Below are 20,505 nucleotides of genomic sequence, written 5' to 3'. Positions count from 1 at the left end.
CCGAACCAAATGAGCTCCCGCCGGGAATCGAACCCGGGTCTCCCATGCCAAAGGCGCGTACGCTAACCGGTTAACCACGAAAGAGCATTGTTCCCAGTGCTTTGTCTACAGCTTACTTATATAATGCATATGTAAGACCAGTGCAATTCTTAGAAAGGCGTTAAAGAAAACAATTCGACTTCGAAGCAGTGGGTGGTAATCCAAAAAATAACACTCATTCTTTTGTTACAAACAAATATGTATTGCGTAACACTTTTGAGCGTGTTTGACTACAGTATTTTGGTACTATTTCTCGTTTAAAATAATTCAGTTTGATTTCAATGTAAAAATTGATTGCTGGTGTGACACATAAACATTAATACAAATTTTTGCCACCGAAGTACAATCAGAAAATCACGAGACCATTCACTCCTTCTGCTACACACACACACACACACACACACACACAAATTTGTACTCCAGACAGTAAAAATATAATAACTGAATATAGTATCGAAAAGAAAGAACATAAATACATAAATAAAGAAGAAACAGAAATAAGAGAGAGAATAAACCACGATAACTTGGTGGGCCACTCACTCACTGGCGCTTTTATCCAAATATAGTTTAAAAAAAAAAAAAAAAGAATACAACAAAATTAAGTAGAGACCATTTCTATAGTTTTTTTTTCTTTCTTTCGTAATACGAACACTATCACAGATGAGTAGTTCATTCTTCGTCACATTCTTATGTATTGTTACACAGGAATGTCGTCTTCGCTACGAATTTTTTTATGTTTCTTGAAAAAATTTCGAACAAACTTCTTCGCATTACCAGCATCTGCAAAAGAAAACACAGAGTGAGATATATGGCAAGTGTTTATTATAATAGATTCCAAACAGCTTGTTCTCTGTCTGCTTTACGGTTTTAATATACAAAACACTTCCTTTTAGGTATTAGTATTTAAAAAAAAAAAAAATGTAACATTAAATAAAAAAACTGTAAAAAGTATTATTTTGACGATTATTATCATAAAAAAACAACTATTACCGTCATTAGTAACTACTATTATTATAAAAAGTATAAAACTAATTACAATGTTTACCTATAAAAATATTTATTTAAAAATAATATTTGTCTCTTTACCTCGCGAAATTTGATATGAGGCGTATCCAAAAAAATAAGTTCCGAAAGCGCACGAAAATGGCACAAATGATCAGATGCGCTTTCTCAGGTGGAGAAGGAACATGTAGGCAGGGCCGGCCTTTCGCCGATTGCTCCCAATCGGGCCCTGCGCTAGTGCCATCTTACTCTACTGTTTAATCTAATCTACTCTCCAGTGCGTTTTAACAACATATTATATCCCAGAGCAAACAAGTGTGATGTGGTCCCTATGACTAAATGCTTGCGATTTGGTAGCGTCTAAAGCCGACCATAGACATTTCTGGTGTTTTATAGAACAAAATTTTCCAATCTGTACTTACATTTGCACAGTTAAAAAAAATCGTGACCCAAAGGCTAAATTTCCTGACTTTCATGACCGTTTTCTGATTTCGTGACATTTGTGACCGATAGACACCCTGGTATATCATTATTCTGGGTGCACACACTCTTTTATTTTGAACACCCCACTAAATAGAAGTTCCTGGCGTTCTTACTGATGATGCCATGTGATATTACCGTGAATACCGAAATGGATGGAGATGGTATTAGCCTCAGCGCGACTTCTTTCTATATCCTTTCTCTTATTACAGCTATATTAAAAATACAAAACCAGAGGACAAACTTTGCCCTCTCCTGCGAAAAATCCCGTGGATATATTTTTTACTTTAAAAAAAATCACGCCAGGAAAACCAAATGTATACTAGTGAGTACCGAATAGGCGGCTGCTTATGAAGGTTTGTCTTGTATCTCGAATAATCCAATGAAAAATATGTCATCCATTTTCCATCAGTTCCTTAAGGTTTGTGATCATCTCATCACCATTTCATTTTGTCTGCAGTCAATAACGATTTCGAGCTGATTATGCCTTTCATAAGTAGCTACCTATGATGTTCTCACTAGCGTACATTAGATTTTCCTGACTTGAAATCTTTTCGAAAAGATACAGCTGTTAAGAAATCTTTGAACTAACGAATTCATATCAATGTGGATTTCATTGTCTTACAAATATAAACTTCGCCATTGTATTTCTCGTAAAATTCTAGCCCAATCTGATGTATTACGTGACCCTCTTCCTATTTATAAAAAGTCGAGCGAGATACAAGATGGCGGCCATGATAAGCATAACCTCAAACTGAAGTCTACTTCCACACAATGTCGGTAATGTGCTTTTTTTTTGTTTTGTTTTTGTTGTTGTTTTTCATCCCTTTACCCGTTTTACAAATAAAATGAAATTTTCAAGCTTAAAGCACATTGTTATATCTTATTCTGGTCAATCAGGTTTTTGGCCACTGCGACCGTCTTTACGGACACAAGCACTTTAAATTTTGCTTACGCTCGTTTCTTGATATTTCACACTTCTCTGTCAAGTTTGGTTGAGAAACTAGATTTAGACCTGGATAGGTTTACTTCGTAAGAGAAAAAAAAAAACTATGAAGTACTGGTGCAGAACCTTGTTGAAAAATTGCGAGGCACAATGGTGAAATATGTATTTTAAAATTCATTCACTGTCTGCATTTCCATTTGAGTTATTTCTCTGAAAAATGAGCTGTTATTAGCAATGAAAGGATGAGTGTTTTCACCAGAACAATTTGCAGATGGCAAAACGTCATAAAGGGAAATGGGACCCGTTCATGATAAGATATTACTGTTAGTTCCTCCTGAAAGAGGACTCCACGACATAGGAATTGGAAAATATTTGGAAACTGTCTTTGCCGTTAATCATTTTCCTTAATCAAACTTATATGTGAACATGCAGGGTGTTTCGGGGATAAACTGACGAACTTATCATATGTGTTCAGGATCTCAATACATGAAAAATGTTTTTCTGCAACTTCGATCGGACATGCTTAATTACGGAGAGAGAGCAAATTAAAAGTAATTACTGGGATTGGTTATTTCCCTTACCTTTTTATTATCCCTATCTCCGTAGTTAAGTGTTTTCGATCAAAATTGCAGTTTTTTGTTGTATTGAAGTTCTGAACACTTATGCGAAGTTTGTCGGCTTTTCCCAGAACACCCTGCATATGAATACGTGATAGCGATATACACATAAGTTTGTAAATGATGTGTTTGCAATATTTAGTATCACATACGTGTTTCTTTTATTAAAACTTAAAATTTATCTTCATAAACACCTTTTATTTACACATCAAATTACATTTACTCCTATCAGTAGTTAATGATCATCGTTATTATAACAGAAAGTCTGAGGGTGATACGAAAAAATTGACTGCATTTTCGTTTTCAGGACGTTTAATTTAGTAGGGACTGCATTGTTTTATCTCTGCACATTTTTGAAAGTTGAAATTTGTGGATATGTGTTGTAAGTGCTACAAACTATTACTGAAACTATATGTAAAAATAAATAAGTAAATAAATATATAAATAAACCTAATCTGTGGCTGCTGTTACTTATGTTATCTATAGTTTTAAATTAGGTGCAAAAGATCTCGCCCTTCATTTCTTGCTTCTTCATTAATCTTACTGATCAACAAAAATAATCGCAAGAGGGCGTGTAAATCTATGTGCGGGAGAATACTGAAGTGCACCCGTTGCTTCGACAGATTTACGTTTGTTTGTTTCACAGAATAATAGTGTGACTCGTGTGCGTTTTCGTGCTGTGAACACAGTTCACTGGGATTTACGATTATTATATCATTGAAATATAATTGAGGTAAGTTTTAATGACCAATATGTAAACAATGTATCTCAAATATGAAGTCACTGATTTTTGAAAGAATAGCATAAAAAGCAGTAGGAAATGTAAATAAAACATCAGATAAAAGATTATCGTATATCATTGTGTGTGACTGAAACAATGAAGATGAATTCATTTTCTTGTTCATTCATTCAATTTCAAGTATGCCTTTAGCAACTTGCGATTTTTCATAAGAAATTATACGTAGTTGTTACGTTTTATTCAGTCATATTAACACAGTGCAAGTAGGGCCTAGTATTTTAATCTTAAATAGCAAAATAACTTTCGTAGGTCAATTCATGTAAGGCTAAATTGACAAACTACGATATTTATAGTTATTATGACGCATTTAAGACGTCATTCTCTTATATTTTCCACAATATAAGGATTCTTGGAAGCTTTTGCTAAGTCTTGAAGTATAAATTGTTGTATGCATGGACACACGCAGAGTGGGAAAAGGTCAGTAACATCACCTATATTTTCGAAATGTGTTCAATTCTTCGAAATACATGTCAAAACTTATTAGATTGGCCTGCTGATAGCTAACGCTCTCGCCGTCGGTGCGAGCGGTCCCGGGTTCGATTCCCGGTGGGGACACCTGCACTCGGTCAGAAAAGTGTAAAAAGCTTTCTCAGGCCGGCCATCCTGAATGACGTTTTCCTCATTCATACCAGGCAAATACCGGGATGGTACGTAACTTACAGGTCTCAGGCCGCTGCCTTCTTTCCCCAATTCTTTCTTCCTTCCTTCCCTTTCCCCGAATAGTGAGCTCGCCGAGGGACGTTATCCCTCATACGCGACGGGCAAAATGGCCATAGATGCCGAATGTTCAGAAATCTAAATCCTAGCTTGCTGATTCACTGTTGTATTTAATAGATTAGAATGAAATGTTTATAGTGCTATAGATATTTACTATATTTAATATACGCACAATGGTTTAGCCAAGATTTCAGTTTGTGATAGATCCGGGACATGGGCGCCCGAAAAAAAAAATTCTAGGGGGCCCATCTCTCTGGTTGCTATATTAAGTATGGTATATTTTTTTATTTGTATTAAGAAAATCTTAAGAAATTTAAGTCGTTCCCATCAGCCAGAGGGGACTGGGCGCCCATGGTTCGGGATCCTGCCCGGAAAGTTTTCGGCATTGGGGGAACTGAAATGAAATGTTAGGGTTTCTTTTAATAATTTTAAATTGTCGAGGGGGTGGTCCAAGAGCCCTCAATGTTTGGTAAGGTTTGGTAGTGTGGGGACGGAAAACTTGTTTAACAGGTTTTCAAAATTTCGGGACCCTTCCTATCCATTTTGACTGCAAAATCTCTATTAAACTTTGGAAATGATTTTTTTTTTTCATTTGACGTCCCAGGATTTGTTCATAGATGGATGGTTATTGAAAGGCAGTGATTATGAAATTAAATTTTGTGTGCTCTCCCACCGGGAATCGGGGTCGTTACCATGTACACCATAGGAGCACGCGCTAACACCACTAGACCAGCAGGGGAAGCACAAAACACACATTATATATATATATATATGTTCTACTGACCTTGGTGCACGTTAGTTATAAACCTGGGGCCATGCACCACTTAAGGCCGGCCCTGCATGTAGGCGTAACTTGGCATGAACCCAGTCGTGTAAAGACAAGTGGTATAAATGAAATGAAATATTTCAGTTTAACGATCCATGATTATGCCCTTTAGGCTAAGAGAGACGATGATTGACGGAAGAATTGGTGGAATGAGAAGGGGGGAGGTAACGAGAGAGTACCCGGCGACAAAATCCACGAACACGACGTTGTCTATCAAAAACTTACTTGGCCTGGGGTCAAACCAGGGATCCCACGCACCGGAGGTAAGCGCTCTACCACTGGGCCACCACGCCCCCTGGAGATAAGCAGTAAGAGAACTGTGATAAGGTAAACATGGCTGCACATATACCGTCTCCCGCGAATGTCGAGTACCCCCGGTAACCAGGTAAGAACCTTTCGGTGTCAGCGATCCACCGGCAGGTGATGTGAAGTGCATGGACCGGATGCTATAAGTGAGTTATTGTCAGTAGATAGCAAGAATGTTATAAATAAAGGATCTGCCCATATGTATCGTCATCCTATTAAATCGATGACGCCAAAAAACAACCGAGCATCGGCACGTCTGATTGGCTAACTCGTTTCCACCATCGTCTGATTGGCTACTTTCATTTCCGCCATGATTGTTGGCTCAAAACATTGCGATCCTATTGGGCGGAGTGGGCAGAGTAGGGGTAGCGAAACTGTGACGTATGGCTTCAAGATTTTGTTGTAAGGGCAGATCCTCTATTTTATAAGATCCTTGGTAGATAGTGTAGACAATTCACAGCAAGCTGCATCACTGTGCACGACGAACACCGTAATAGCCTACCTTTCATGGTAACATTGAATTAAAAGAAAGTGTGGAGCAAGTAATTCTGCAGAACCGTTGGTTGACAATCCCCGAACTGTTCTTTCACAGTTTCCGCATATCTCCCGTTCCCTGTTGCATGAGATCGTCACCCAACGGCTGCAGTTTCACAAGTTACGAGGATCACAAACTAAGATTACAAGGTCGACTGGAGTTTCGTCTATTATCGAGGCATGAGGAGTGTGCGGTAATTTTAATACATGGAGTTGGCAACTGTGCAGTGTTTCAGCTACACGCCACCTCGGCGCTACTTGTACGTAAACACAAATGGAAACTCGTTGGAAAACTGGTGTCGTGAAGAAATCCGCTCAGTTATTCGATTTCTGTGGGGCGAAACATGTAACCGCGGCTGAAATTCACCAATAGCTGGTAGACGTTTACGAAGAGACTGTAATGTCTCATCAGCATGTCGCAGAACGGTGTCGAAAGTGTGTGGCTAGTAGAGAAAACGTCACCGACGAGGAGCGCAGTGGCGGACACTGCACGGCATCAACAGATTTGAACATAGCTGGGACATCATCAACCATCCTTCCTACAGTCCGGACTTCGATCCAAGCGACTTTTACCTATTCCCGCACTTAAAGGAGAATCTAGGAAGCCGTCGCTTCGTTTCAGACTAGGAGATGAAACACTTTGTGACACATTCTTATCTGTGCAAGCACGCGCGCATATGCATACAGGCGTATGTAGGTTATCATGGTTCATATATATATAAATATATATATAATACATGAAAAAATACGTTCGAACTTAGTACAAATTACTACTTTGTAACTCTGTCCTAATTTCTAGTGGGTGTGGCATATGCTTTTCAATATCAATAAAACAAATGCGTACGTAACAGTCATACCAGATAACGATTGCAAAGGAAAGGAAAGTCACGCAGCTGGTTTGCTATACACAGAACATTGTGAGCGATTCTATCTGTTTTACTATCGTTACTTATTCGAAGTAAGACATCATAAACCTCCCCTGTTTGATAGATAGTAAGGAATCATAAACCTCCCCAATTCACTCATCTATTCGTCGTCCGAACAGGAGAACAAGTTGTCTTCTTACATCGTTCAAGAAGTAGATGGTTCAGACGTACAGTCAGACGATGACTATATTGTATGTATTACGTAGTCACCAATCTATCTAGCAGAAAGAGAGTACGGAGTTTATCGAAAACGAAAAAATCTCGTAATGCATGCACAATTGCGTAAATAATTTTAGCAGACATTTCTCAAGAAAAAGTATGCTGTGTGATTTCCTATATTCGGAATGAACAATTTGTAAATTGGTTAAAAACTCGCTGCTAGAACCTAAATGTCTCCAGATGCTGTAGGCTAGAACGGCCTGCCTTAAGTGGGAGTGTACCTTTTGCATACTTGGAGTGGAGCGTTACAGCATTGCTGAATAGAAAAATTATAAAAGACACCTTAATAAACTTATACACCATAGGTGAAAATCTTATCTACGCCGCTACAAGGGAAATATTGAACGAGATACCTGTGGCTAGTAACTTAGTTTGATAATTGAAAATGATGGGGAATGCTCTGAATTTCCTGAGAGAGTATTTTCTTGAACGTGAGTGAACTAAGCTCAATTACATTCTCAGGTGAACACAATTTTATTTTTCCATGTAGGCCTACTACGAAGCATTATATGGTAGTATTCTCTTCTTTTTCAAATTTTGCTGTCCTGGACGGTGGCACGGTTCGACCCCTCGCGCCGGCACTGCACCCATGAAACCCTCTCGCGACCTCCAGGTTGAGAAATCTTGTTCTAATCTATTAATCTAATCCTAGCGTATGTTTGAAGACGAAAGCAATATAAGTACAGGAAATTGAAGCTGGCGAAGTCAAATATAAAGACACATCAATGCTACAAAGATGTAAAATTTCTACAATCTAGTCGTGCTGTGCTTGAAAAATAAATTAAAATGATTAAAAACACCTACCCGCATTGCTGCCGTATTTCTCGGAGAACTTGTGTGACAACTGCCTCGCTAACGTCTTAAACAGATCCCGCGACGCAATCATTTTACTTTTGTAATAAGGCATCAAATACTTGATAACCCACTTCGCTACTTGTTTCTTCTCTTTCCTTCTCCTGTTGATCTTATCGATCTTAGAACTATATTTGTTATCACTATCACCGTCCTCCTCCTCCTCCTCTTCATCATCATCATCATCATCAGAACAGTCATTCGGATGAGCACAATTTTCTACATCGTACTCATCATCAACATTATCATCACCATCTTCTTCAGCATTCTGGTACGAACTGTTTCTCGTATCTTCAACCTGATTAAATTTATCGTTATCAAACGAAAAATACTTAAGATTCGATGAGTTTTTCAAAATGCCTTTCAAACCAGCTAAAGAGTCCGTTTCATTATCCAATGCGAAAGTCACGGATTTTTTCACTTTTGTATTATTATTATTATTATTATTATTATTATTATGTTTTTTATTATTAATAATAACATCATCTTGAATCGTAACAACAGCGTTCTTTTTAGGCTCGATGGGCGTTTTGGTTTTGGTTTGGAAGAAGTGTTCATTGTCGGAACTATCACTCCCAAATAAAGAATCCATCAGGTCTAGTTTTCGCTTTTTACTCCGATTTGTCTTCGTAGAATCAGAAGAAACACTAACACTATGAACTAACGACACACTGTCGTTATATCGTTCTTTAGACGGACTGTTTTTACTTTCACATACACTACGACGACTTGAAGTTTCTTTAATAATACTTTTCGATTGTTTATTTGCTGTTTCGGATACCTTATTAGGACGCCATATGCTGCTGGCAGTTTGGAAGCTAATACTGACGTTTGCTGCGTTGCCTGTCCTCGGTGTATAATCTTTACTCTCATCACTGAAAAGCTCTTCTAATTCTTTCTCGATTGCGTCACACTCCGTAGAAGGTTCTTTAAAATTAGTTGGAGAAAAGATGCCATTTACCGCATTTTCATCACTAAAACTATTTGATTCACTTTGAGCCACATCTTCCTTATCCTGTGCGTTGAAGAACGATTTTAGGGAAGACTGATGAAGATGATCTCGTTTTAAACGAAACTTATTTCCACTACTGTTCGATTGGACCTTTTTCTCCACACAGCTTTCTCTGTCCTTTGCTTTTTCTGATTGTTTCATTAGCAACTCGGATGCGGAGATGATTTCGAATGAAGGCTTCTTCTCACTTCCTGCTTTCTGCGAATTCATAATTTCTTTGGCCATTTGATTCAGTGACTGTGGTTCCTCTTCTTCGTCCTCAAAGTACCTCAATTCTTCCTGAAGAGTTAAGCTGTTGGTGTTTTTCCTCACAGTCGACGTCTGTAAGAATACGGATCAATATTAACTACAAATGTAATGAGGAATGCGTCTAACATTTTTTACTATAACGAAACAATTACTCACCAGTGGTGTGCCTTATTAATGTGTTCTTCAAGAGATTCTACTTCCTTATTGAGGAAATCCAAAATAATTTGCAACACCACTCTATCAAATGAAAGGGATTACAACACAAGTTCTCACTGAAGCATCCAACTAACAATCAGCGTTATTTTTTTTTTCCCTTTCTCAATGAATATTTCTTTAAAAAATTATGTTGCATTAAGAACTATATTACCGAAATTTTCCTTCACTGTAGAAATTATGATTATGGTTACTCAACTAATGACCGTAAGATTCTTGTTTTAACCGATGCTATCTATAAGTCGTGTTATTCTGGACTCAATGTAATGGTAAAAGTTATTTTCTGTACATACATATATACACCTTGTCTTACCATAAATACAGTCCCAAAGTTATAAGTACATTGATACAAAATAGTTAGAGATATTTTAACATTTTAATAATATGAGTAACATTGACGCATTATGAACCAAAATCTCACATAATTATTCAAAATGGCCACTAATTGCATGTACATAATTCTTAAGTCTTTGTGGTCACTAATCAATTGCATTACACAACACATCAACTGGAAAATACGCAGCTGACTTCCGTAAAGATTGCTTTGAACTTTCAGTATTGGAATGTCTCTTCTTGCAAGCCATCTCCTGCAGTTTGGACCACAATATGTTGTACAAAGCGTTTAGGTCCGGGCTTGTAGAAGACCAATCTGAAGTGGAAATGAAGTCCGGAACATTTGCCTCCAGCCACTGCTGGTTCTTCGTGGCTTGTGTATTGGGGTTGAGTCCTGCTGGAAGCTCCAGTTCTGTCCATGGAAGAGACAGGGCGTTGGTGACATTTTTCAGTAGTCTCTCATCAAGCACTGTCTCCTCGTACACTTTGGCTGACATTTAGTCCCCCTTTTCACAAAATGAAGCTCCGTTGTATCCTCGTAGCTCACTTCCCACCACACCATGACTGAGACAGGATGCTGATCCCTCTGGATCCTTTTCTCCGCTCCTCTAGAGCATGTGACATACAACCTGTCACTTTCGGCTTGAAAGTCTTCCCAACACTGAAAATTTTTTCATCAGTGAAAGAAATTCGACTGTGCTCATTTGCTGCGAAACGTCTAAGAAAGCGCTTTGCTTTTAGGTGCCTCTGGCGCTTCAATTCATTTGTGACGAGAAGTCCTTTCCGTTGTTTGTAAACATGGAGTCCCAAATCACTGCTTAACGTGTGAAACATAGGCATTTTCGATATTTTTACGTTACAAGCCATAACTGACTCGATTTCGTCGGACATACGCCGCCACTGCTGTCAAAAGTTCAGAGGTTCGTACTGTGCGTGCTCTACCTTGCCGCGGGCGATCTTTCACAGTTCCAGACTCACAAAACGTTGGATTGTGCGGTAAACGAGTTTTTTTTTTTTTTTTTTTTTAACTAATTTGTAGCTTTTTTAGAGTTTTGAAAATCTCCCCTGGTGATCTGCCTACATTGTGCAACGCTATCGCGGCTACACGATTTTGATACTTGCCCCATTCCGTCTTGAACACTTACAACTGACACCTTTACACTTCTTCAGATCATCCAGCAATGACTCACGCTTCACGATACCGCTCTTGATGTCGCTCGCTTGTACGGGCAGAAGTACAGCAGCCCTCAAAAGTTGGGACAGTATTTATGGTAAGATTAGGTATAACAGATTTACATTTACTCACTTCAAATCTGAATACTAACAATGAGAAAAGAGCACAGATGTAGAACAAGGAAACTTTAGAATAACGTTTCATTAATTTTAGTAGTTACTTCTACACGGTGTTCGAGAAGTACCCGTACCCTAGGTGTAAGTACCACAGAGAACGAGATCAGTGTAATTTCAGTTGTGACACTGGTAACACATCTTTCACAGTCACAGCGAGCACTGTCTGGTATCCTTGCTTTCAAAATCAAGTAGAGCATTTTAGTTGTGAAACCACAGCTGATATGAGTGGTTACAGTCACATAGTTGACAAACGGTTAGTAGTACGAAGGCTACTGGAAAAGTCTGCAAACTACTACTTACAATGGTGCTAGCGTTCCTCGCTTCCGTTCCGGAAGAATAGATCTTTCTATGTTTAACTTATCGTTGTTTGTTTAAGCCCAGCAGTTTGAAGAAGCGGTTTTGTGTAAGAAATGGAAATTTCTCATCAACACTTTCAAGCAATGATTTTTTTAAAAAATGATTTTAAATGTAGTTTAACATCGAAACAATGCGTCGAGCGACTTCATTTCGCATTTAGGATGAACCACCATCTAATGGAAATGTGTACAATGAGTTTCACGAATTCTACATGAAATGAAATGAAATCTTTAAGTTTTACGTACCATGTTTATGCCGGCTAGGCTAAAGGAGACGATGATGATGAGAAATAAAGGAAAAGGTGGAATGAATAAAGTGGGAAGAAACGGGGGAACGCCAAGAAAACGCAAACGCACACGGTGTTTGTCTACCACAAAGTTCACTTAACGTGAACTGAGATCGAACCAAGGAATTCACGAATTCCAGTTTGGCCGAACACTTCTCGTGACGAATTTCGTGAAGGTTATCCCGCCTACGTCTATTGTTGGCAGCAATATTGACGTTGTGCATGAAATGACTGAGAGAGATTGGCATATAACATACCGTGAGATTCAGTATCCTTAAAAATACAGACATGAAAGCAATGCACACGATTTTGCAGGGTCACCTGTACATACGGAAACTTTCAAGACGTTTGATCTTACCCAACTTAACCGAAGCTTGAAAACAGGCTCTTGTTAATTGCTGTAAATAAATGCTCAAAAATTCGACCGAGGTAAGTCAAGTATAGTGTACTAAATCGTTAAAGCGGACGAAGCTTGGATTTATTGATACAAACCCGAAACCCGAAAGTAAACACTCCATGGTTTAAGTGTGAAAGTGAGCCAAAGCCAATAATAGTGCTGCCAAGCACGTTACTGTTTGCTTCTTCGGTTCTACCAGATATCTGACAACCATAGCTTTCACAGGATCGAAGGATTCTGAGTGGTATACCAAAATTTCCCAGACTTCATCAATGAAATGCGTACAACAAACCCAAATCGTTCCCTGATTCTTCACCACCACAACGCTGTTTCCCACTCAGCACAACAAACTGTTGATGTTTTACCCAGTAAAAATATCGAATAACTTCTTGTCCGTTCTTATTTGATTTAATTTAACATCTAATGACTTCTTTTTGTTCCCACGATGCGTACTCCGAACAGCGGTTTCTGACGTACTTCTTCAAACTGTTGTGAAAAATAAGCGAATAGGCTTAAACAATCAAAGATAATCTAAACATAGAAACGTCTATTCTTCAGAATTTTATGATAGTGGAACACTAACGCAACTATTAGTAGTAGGTCGCAGAAACTGGTCCCAGAAACCTCAATGTGATTCGTCGGAAGAAAAATCACACCTTATGCAATTATTTTAAAATTAGTTCTATATTCTCTTAGTATTAAAAATAGATTAATTTTAAAATAATGTAGGTTTGACGTGAGTGTACAAATACGAATTTGCCAATACCAGCAAACTGCCTCTAGATTAAGGGATACTGAAATATTGTTCTCAAGTTTCCTCGCTCTACATCTGTGCTGCTTGCTCATTAGCGGTATTCAGACTTGAAATGCAGACCTGTTATATAACTATACAGAAAAAACACTTGACTCTCTTCACTAAATTGAGTCCTGAATAATAGCAAATATAGATAGCATCTAGATGGCACAGTTTACACAAGGAATCTTAAAAGCATTACTTGAGTGACCATAATCGTTATTTCTACAATGAAGAAAAGCCACCAGTAATGTAGTTTTTTTTACGGAAAGTACATTTTTTTTTTTTTACAGATACGCACTGAGAAAGAAAAAAAATATCCGAAACGTTTAAGATTATTACCTGGATAGTTCGGTGAGTACAAATTTTTATTATTGATATGCTTCCTATCTGTTTATTAAATCATACTCATAATAAAGAATCCAACACTAAATCTAGATAAGGGTACGTTGTTAAGAATTGAGTTTATGTCGTTAGTAGCTCAATTAAAAAAAAAAAAAAAAAAAAAAAAAAAAAAATGCCTCGAAGACCACAATCTTACCTAGCATCTTTGTTTTTCGTTTATGATCAGGGATTCGACACAGGAGGATTTGTTTTAGCTATGGCTACCATTCATTCTATGTACTCTGAAGTACGAGTTGTCTATAATATGTGGTGTCCTGTAAATATATTTTAAACTTATACATAGTGTATCATATCTTTTTCTTTTTTTAATTTTTCAATGAGTTTTGAGAACAAGTATAGCTGAGCAGGAAGATTTAAAAAAAATGACAAACGATTCAGTTCATCTTTAGCAGAGGACAGGTCTGAAAATAAAATGAAAAAATGATTGCCACAGACTTTAACCGTTGCAAAGTGTGTCCAACGAAGAGAGCAGGAGTTCTTGATATATTTCCAACAATACATAACACTAGTTAACAAAGGTTTTGTTACATAAAAGGAAATACCTGTTCTTAAAGGAACTTTTTGCGCTGAATTCGAATATGCACTCGGTTTTTCTCCATCACGTACGATTTTCCCGTAACAGAGGGATTTTCGGGAAAATCCCTCAAAAATTTCCCTTTTCGTTTATTTTACATCCCAAGATCTTGTCCCCTTGCATATACTAACATAGAAATTATACCTAAGTATACTTTGATTCATATTTAACAAACCCTCCAAGTTTCGTAATAATCACTTTATTCTTTCTAGAGAAATAAATATGTTTGTATGTATACTGTGTGTACTGTTTATTGCACCTTATAGTAATGCTTTCAGATCTCTTAAGTTGAGGTAAAACGTTTAGCTTTATTACCACAAACACATATATAAAATATAATACAATATAATTTACAAGTGTGACAATTTACAATAAACAATAATACAAATGTACCAAAAGGTCATGAAAAGACAATCAAAACTATCACAATATATGAAACTTCCATTGGGTTACAAAAACGTACACTACTTCCTTCTTTTGTAAGAAATGTTGCATTCTCTAACAAGACCCCAACAATAGTCCCCCATCATTGAAGGATCCCATCGTCCCTGGTACCTTTTCTGCATTGCCATTATATCTTGGTGGAATCTTTCCCCCTGTTCGTTGCTGAGAGCACCTAGGTTAGCAGGAAAGAAGCTGAGGTGGGAGTGCAAAAAGTGGATTTTTAAAGACATCCTACAACCCAACTCTTTGTATTTCTGTATCATGTCCTGTACGATTTCTGTGTAACTCTCAGCTTTGTTATTGCCCAGAAAGTTGCGCACAACACACTTAAATGCTGTCCAGGCAGCTAGCTCAGCACTGTTTAACTTGCTGTCAAAGCTATCATCAAGCATTAATTTCCTAATTTGGGGACCAATAACCACTCCCGCTGAAATCTTAGCATCACTCAGGTTAGGGAACTTATCTCGCAAATACTTGAAACCTTCACCAGATGTGTCCATGGCTTTGACAAAATTTTTCATAAGTCCTAACTTGATATGAAGTGGCGGTAGTAATATCTTATTAGGATCTACCAAAGGAGCGTATTTGACGTTGCATTCTCCAGGTACGTAATTCACTCTAGGTTCCCATTCCTTCACTTCATAATGTTTGTAATCAGCTCGGCTATCCCATAAACATAAAAAACATTGGTACTTCGTGTAACCGCACTGCAGTCCTAATAAAATACCAACTACCTTGAGATCACAACATATTTGCCAACAATGGTCCTTGTAATTTATAAGATTTAACAAAGTTGACATGGTGTCATAGGATTCCTTAATCTTCACTGAGTGCGCAAGTGGTATAGAAGGTTTTTTATTTCCATTATGTAAAAGGACAGCTTTAAGGCTGACCTTTGACGCGTCGATAAATAACCTCCATTCTTCTGGAACGTAAGGAATTCCTAGCTCCGCCATCAACCCATTTATATCCGTACATACGCACACATTATCTTGCATTGAGAAATAGCTTGAAAATTGAACATGCCTTTTCCTGTACACTGATATGTTCGTTTCTGCATCCAATAAGTTCCACTGCTGGAGCCTTGATCCCAGAAGTTCCGCCTCTTGTTTTGTCAGGTGCAAATCACGGACTAGGTCATTAAGTTCACATTGCCGGATGAAATGTGGCTCGCGAACACAGTCAGGGATGAAGTTGGATCCTTGGATGTACATGTTGATGTCGATGGTTCATCAAGGTCATGATCATCATCAGAGTCTTTTGGCCATATCTCTTCCCAGTTGGTAGGGGGCTCGGGAAGTGGAAGTTCATCTTCGTGCGGAATAGGTCTAATTGCGGATTTAACGTTGGGATAACTTATTGTGTATTTGGTTTTTTTAGAATGTCCCTTAACTACTGTGAGACAAAAATAATAATCATCCAGATGGTTGGTGGGTTCTCTCCACACCATTGGTACAGCAAATTTCATGAACCTCCGTTTCCCTTTGGCCCATGCAAGTAAAGTGACGTAGCACGACGCACAAATTATGTTGGGTGCCCAAGTTTTGTCCTGATCTCCCACACGACATCCGAAATATATATAATATGCTAGTTTCACCGATGGCGTAATGGATCTACACTGTCCTTTAACTACAAACTGGCCACACACATAACAAAAACTATTTGGTGAGTTAACACACGAACGCCGTCCTCTTGACGCCATTGTACTGATCACAAACTAAACTTCTGGTCTTAGTTGGGTATAATGCCGTTAAGATCAAACATGAAAGCACTCTTAGCAGCAAAGACAACTTTGAAAGTTAAACCACACGTCAATATAAAAATGTACAAAACTCCCTCACCAGGTGTCAAGAACACAAGAAAGAAAGAAATGCGCGGGGGGAGGGGGAAAACGATACCGTAGTGAAAAATTCAGACTGCATTAGTTCATTGTTGTCAACAATGAGTCTGTATTCCATTCTTTCTTTCTTTTGCATTCTGTTACATTTGATAACAAATATTGATAACCATTTCATGAACAAAACGAAAAAACTTGGAGAATTGTATATATATGTATTAAGATATACTGTACGTTTTAAAAAAATATACGTTGGAAGTACATTTTATTTTTATACACGTTTCTAATTTACAGAGAGCAATACAAGTGTGTTGTTGACTATTGTAAATATTCATTTTTATGTCTGTTTGTAGTAATAAAGCAAATCGTTTTTACCCCAACTCAGGAGATCTGAAAGCATTACTATCAGGTGCAATAAACAGTGCACACAGTATACACACAAATATATTTATTTCTCTAGAAAGAACAAAGCGATTTTTACGAAACTTTTAGGGTTTATTAAATATAAATCAAGGTATACTTAGGTATAATTTCTATGTTACTATATGTAACGGGACAGGAGCTAGGGGAATAAAATATCTGAAAAAGGGAAATTTTTGAGGGAATTTCCCGAAAATCCCTCTGTTACGGGAAAACTGTACGTGATGGAGAGAAACCGAGTGCATATTCGAATTCAGCGCAAGAAGTTCCTTTAAGATCAGGTGATTTTTCTCATGTAACAAACAAAAAGTTTAAATTTGTTAACTAGTGTAATTGAGGCGTATCACAGGTAAGTAATTGTTTCATAATAACTGCAAATATTTACTATAAGTTCTAAATGCTAATAATGTATTTCCTTCATATAATTGTGTACAATACTATTGAATTCATTGAATTCTACTGTAGTCTAATATACTACTGCATGCTTTAACATCTAAAACTAGATTTAGCAATAGTAGTACAATTAATGCACAAAGGTGTGAATTCATAAATTCATTTTTATTTTTAATCCATTAAGCTTTACACTAACTTTCACAACTTAAGGCAATTATCATTGCATAATAGTGAAAATTAATTTTGAAGTTAATTCTAATTTTAACCGTCAGTTTATCTGAAAATTTAATAAAATTAATTTCCTTTACCCTTATTCTAATCCGTTATTTTTTATATTAATTTTTCCAATTATAGCAAAAGGCATTTGTGCTGTATCGCCGCACTACACAAAAAGCGAAAAAAAAAAAGTACCAAAAGGTACTATATTTTGTTAGATTAGATTACGTTAAGTTAGGTTAGACTGAGTTAGAAGTCAGTTACCTTCAAAACAGAGGTGTGTGAACTTTACGATTTGGAACAGAAAATTACAATTTGCGTATAAATACTGAGTCCGGATGTACGAAAAAAAAAAAAAAATCAACCTGTGCAATGTGGCTACTAAAAACACATGCTATCTAACCGAGTCAGGCCACGGCGAAGCTGATAAACTGCGCGGGGTGCATCCGAAGGGAGCAGGGGCGTCAGTGACGGTGGGTACGGGCGTCCGCGAGGGTAGTGAAAACAGGTGCGTTTTGGCAATATGAGTTTCAATAGCACTTGTGGTTTCCTGCTAGTAAGGCTCCACTTGTAAACACAAAATACAGCTTCTGTACACTGTGTAGACATACACCGCCGTAAAGGCTACCTAGCACGTTAGGTTAGTCTAAGTTACACGCTCGTTATTTGTTTATAATTCTATAAAACTCAAACACATGTCACAGCCTTGACATATACATGTCATTTCCATACTACTTTTTCCGCCACTAAATCGTAACAAGTGTATTTCTCCCCCAAATAGTCTCTTTTGCCTCAAATACAGTACTGTTTATAACATCAAAAACATCTTTCAACAACAACCACCTTCTTAACTTTAACTATTCCCCTAACCTGATTTTTACTCACTCTTCCTCACGAACGAAAATAAGTTCTCCAATTTACCCAGTAAATTTTCTAAAATTGGTCCGACGATACAGCACTTAACCCATAGTAAACAATATTAACTGATTTCACGTGAATTACTTTAAATTCCCGTAAATCACACAATAAAGATGAATTAAGCTTCTTTAAAATACGAGATGACTCAACCCTGTGCTTAGTACTATTTTGTAAGTATGAAAATTGAACAGAGAAATTTGTAATATTGATCTCTGAATTCTGTAATATTTCGAATAAAAGAAAAAGAAATAAATAAAGGATGATTACCAAACGCACTCAAATAAACAAAATAGTTCAAGAAGAATGCTTTTATACCTAGCCTTACCATAAATACTGTCCCAACTTTTGAGAGTGGCTGTACTTCCGCCCGTACAAGCGAGCGATGTCAAGAGCGGTACCATGAAGAGTGAGTCACTGCTGGATGATCTGAAGAAGTGTAAAGGTGTCAGTTGTAAGTGTTCAAGATGGAATGGGGGCGAGTATGAAAATCGTGTAGCCGTGATAGCGTTGCACGAGGTACGCAGATCACCAGGCGAGATTTTCAAAACCCTCCAGAAGCCACAAATTAGGAAAAAAAAAAATCGTTTACTGCACTACCCAGCGCTTTGTTAAGACTGGAACCGTGAAAGATCGCCCGTGGAAAGGAAGACCATGACCAGTACAAAGATCAGAACTTGTAAAAGCAATGGCGGCGTACGTCCGACGAAATCCAGTTAGGAAACAGTCAGTTATGGCTCGTGATCTAAAGATATCGAAAATGTCTATGTGTCGAACGTTAAGCAGTGACTTGGGACTCGCTGCTTACAAACAACCTAAAGGACATTTCCTGACAAATGAACTGAAGCACCAGAGGCTCCTGAAAGCAAAGAGTTTACTTAAGCGTTTCGCAGCAAATGGGCACAATCGAATTTCTTTTACTGATGAAACAATTTTCAGTGTTGGGACGACTTTCAAGCCCAAAATGACAGGTTGTATGCCACATGCTCTAGAGAAGCGGTGAAAAGACTCCAAGGATCCAAAGGGATCAGCATCCTGTCTCAGTCATGGTGTGGTGGGAAGTGAGCTACGAGGACACAACGGAGCTCCATTTCTGTGAAAAAGGGTTCACGACGACCGAAGTGACCAGAAAACAGGGCTTGAGAGATTAGTCAAGAATCTCACAAACACTCTCTTCCACGAACAGACCTGAAGCCTCCAGTAGGACTCAGCCCCAGCACACAAGCCACGGACAACCCAGCAGTGGCTGGAGGCAAATGTTCCGGACTTCATTTCCACTTCAGATTGGCCTTCTGCAAGTCCGGACCAAAAATCTTTGAACTACAAATTGTGGTGCAAACTTCAGGAGATGGCTTCCAAGAAGAGACATCCCAATATTGAAAGTTTAAGTGATTTTTGTTTATAATGTTTATAATGTATCCATGTACTCATCTTATTAGAATATTAATGTATCTCTGACTATTTTGTGTCAATGTACACTCATGTCCAAAATTAATGTCGCATGTCTATATGTTATTGTAGGAATATAATTTGAAATGAAAAAATGAAATTAAATCTTTAGGTTTTACGTTCCACGGTTATGCCGGTTAGGCTAAAGGAGACGGTGATGAGAGACGAGTGAAATGGCGGAATGAAGAAAGTGGGAGGAAACGGGAGAACCCCGAGAAAACCCACGAGCACGGTGTTTGTCCACCTCAAAGTCCACACGGCGCGAGCTGAGATCGAACCAGGGACCCCAAGCACTGGAGATGAACGCTCTACTACTGAGCCACAGCGCCCCCGGAATATAATTTGATAACGAATTTGCCCGGTATTTTTTATAATGTTAGTACGTGTATAATCGACAAAGACATGTATGTGGTAAATTTCATGTCAAAAGAGCAGTAAATAAGAACAGTAAAACGGAAATAAAACTTTCTTGTCTATTTAGCAACATTTTGTTTTACTCATTCCAATTTTCTTATTTATAATTCTTTTTCTATGAAATTTACCACAAATATACATTTCCCGATTATACACATAGTATCAGTATTAAGAGCGCCCTGGAA

At 37.8% G+C, this 20,505-nt stretch overlaps 1 protein-coding gene across 1 annotated transcript in view; it reads right to left on the bottom strand.

Annotated features, from left to right (window-relative positions):
• Positions 1 to 217: 217 nt before the first annotated feature.
• LOC145681264 (ATP-dependent DNA helicase Q5-like) overlaps positions 218 to 20,505 on the bottom strand; it is a 71,922-nt gene continuing 51,634 nt past the window's right edge. The window contains exons 12-13 of the mRNA XM_081752844.1: positions 8,216 to 9,596; positions 218 to 819 (exon numbers count right to left, since the gene is read on the bottom strand). Coding sequence (XP_081608970.1) covers positions 737 to 819; positions 8,216 to 9,596 — 1,464 coding nt within the window. The 3' untranslated portion in view covers positions 218 to 736. The remainder of the gene's footprint in view (positions 820 to 8,215; positions 9,597 to 20,505) is intronic.

The sequence above is a fragment of the Thermobia domestica genome, chromosome 3 (genome assembly GCF_964235325.1).
Source record: "Thermobia domestica chromosome 3, izTheDome1.hap1.1, whole genome shotgun sequence".
Taxonomy (NCBI): Eukaryota; Metazoa; Arthropoda; class Insecta; order Zygentoma; family Lepismatidae; genus Thermobia; species Thermobia domestica.
The sequence above is the reverse complement of the archived record's forward strand: the minus strand, read 5'-3'. Positions and strand labels throughout refer to the sequence as shown.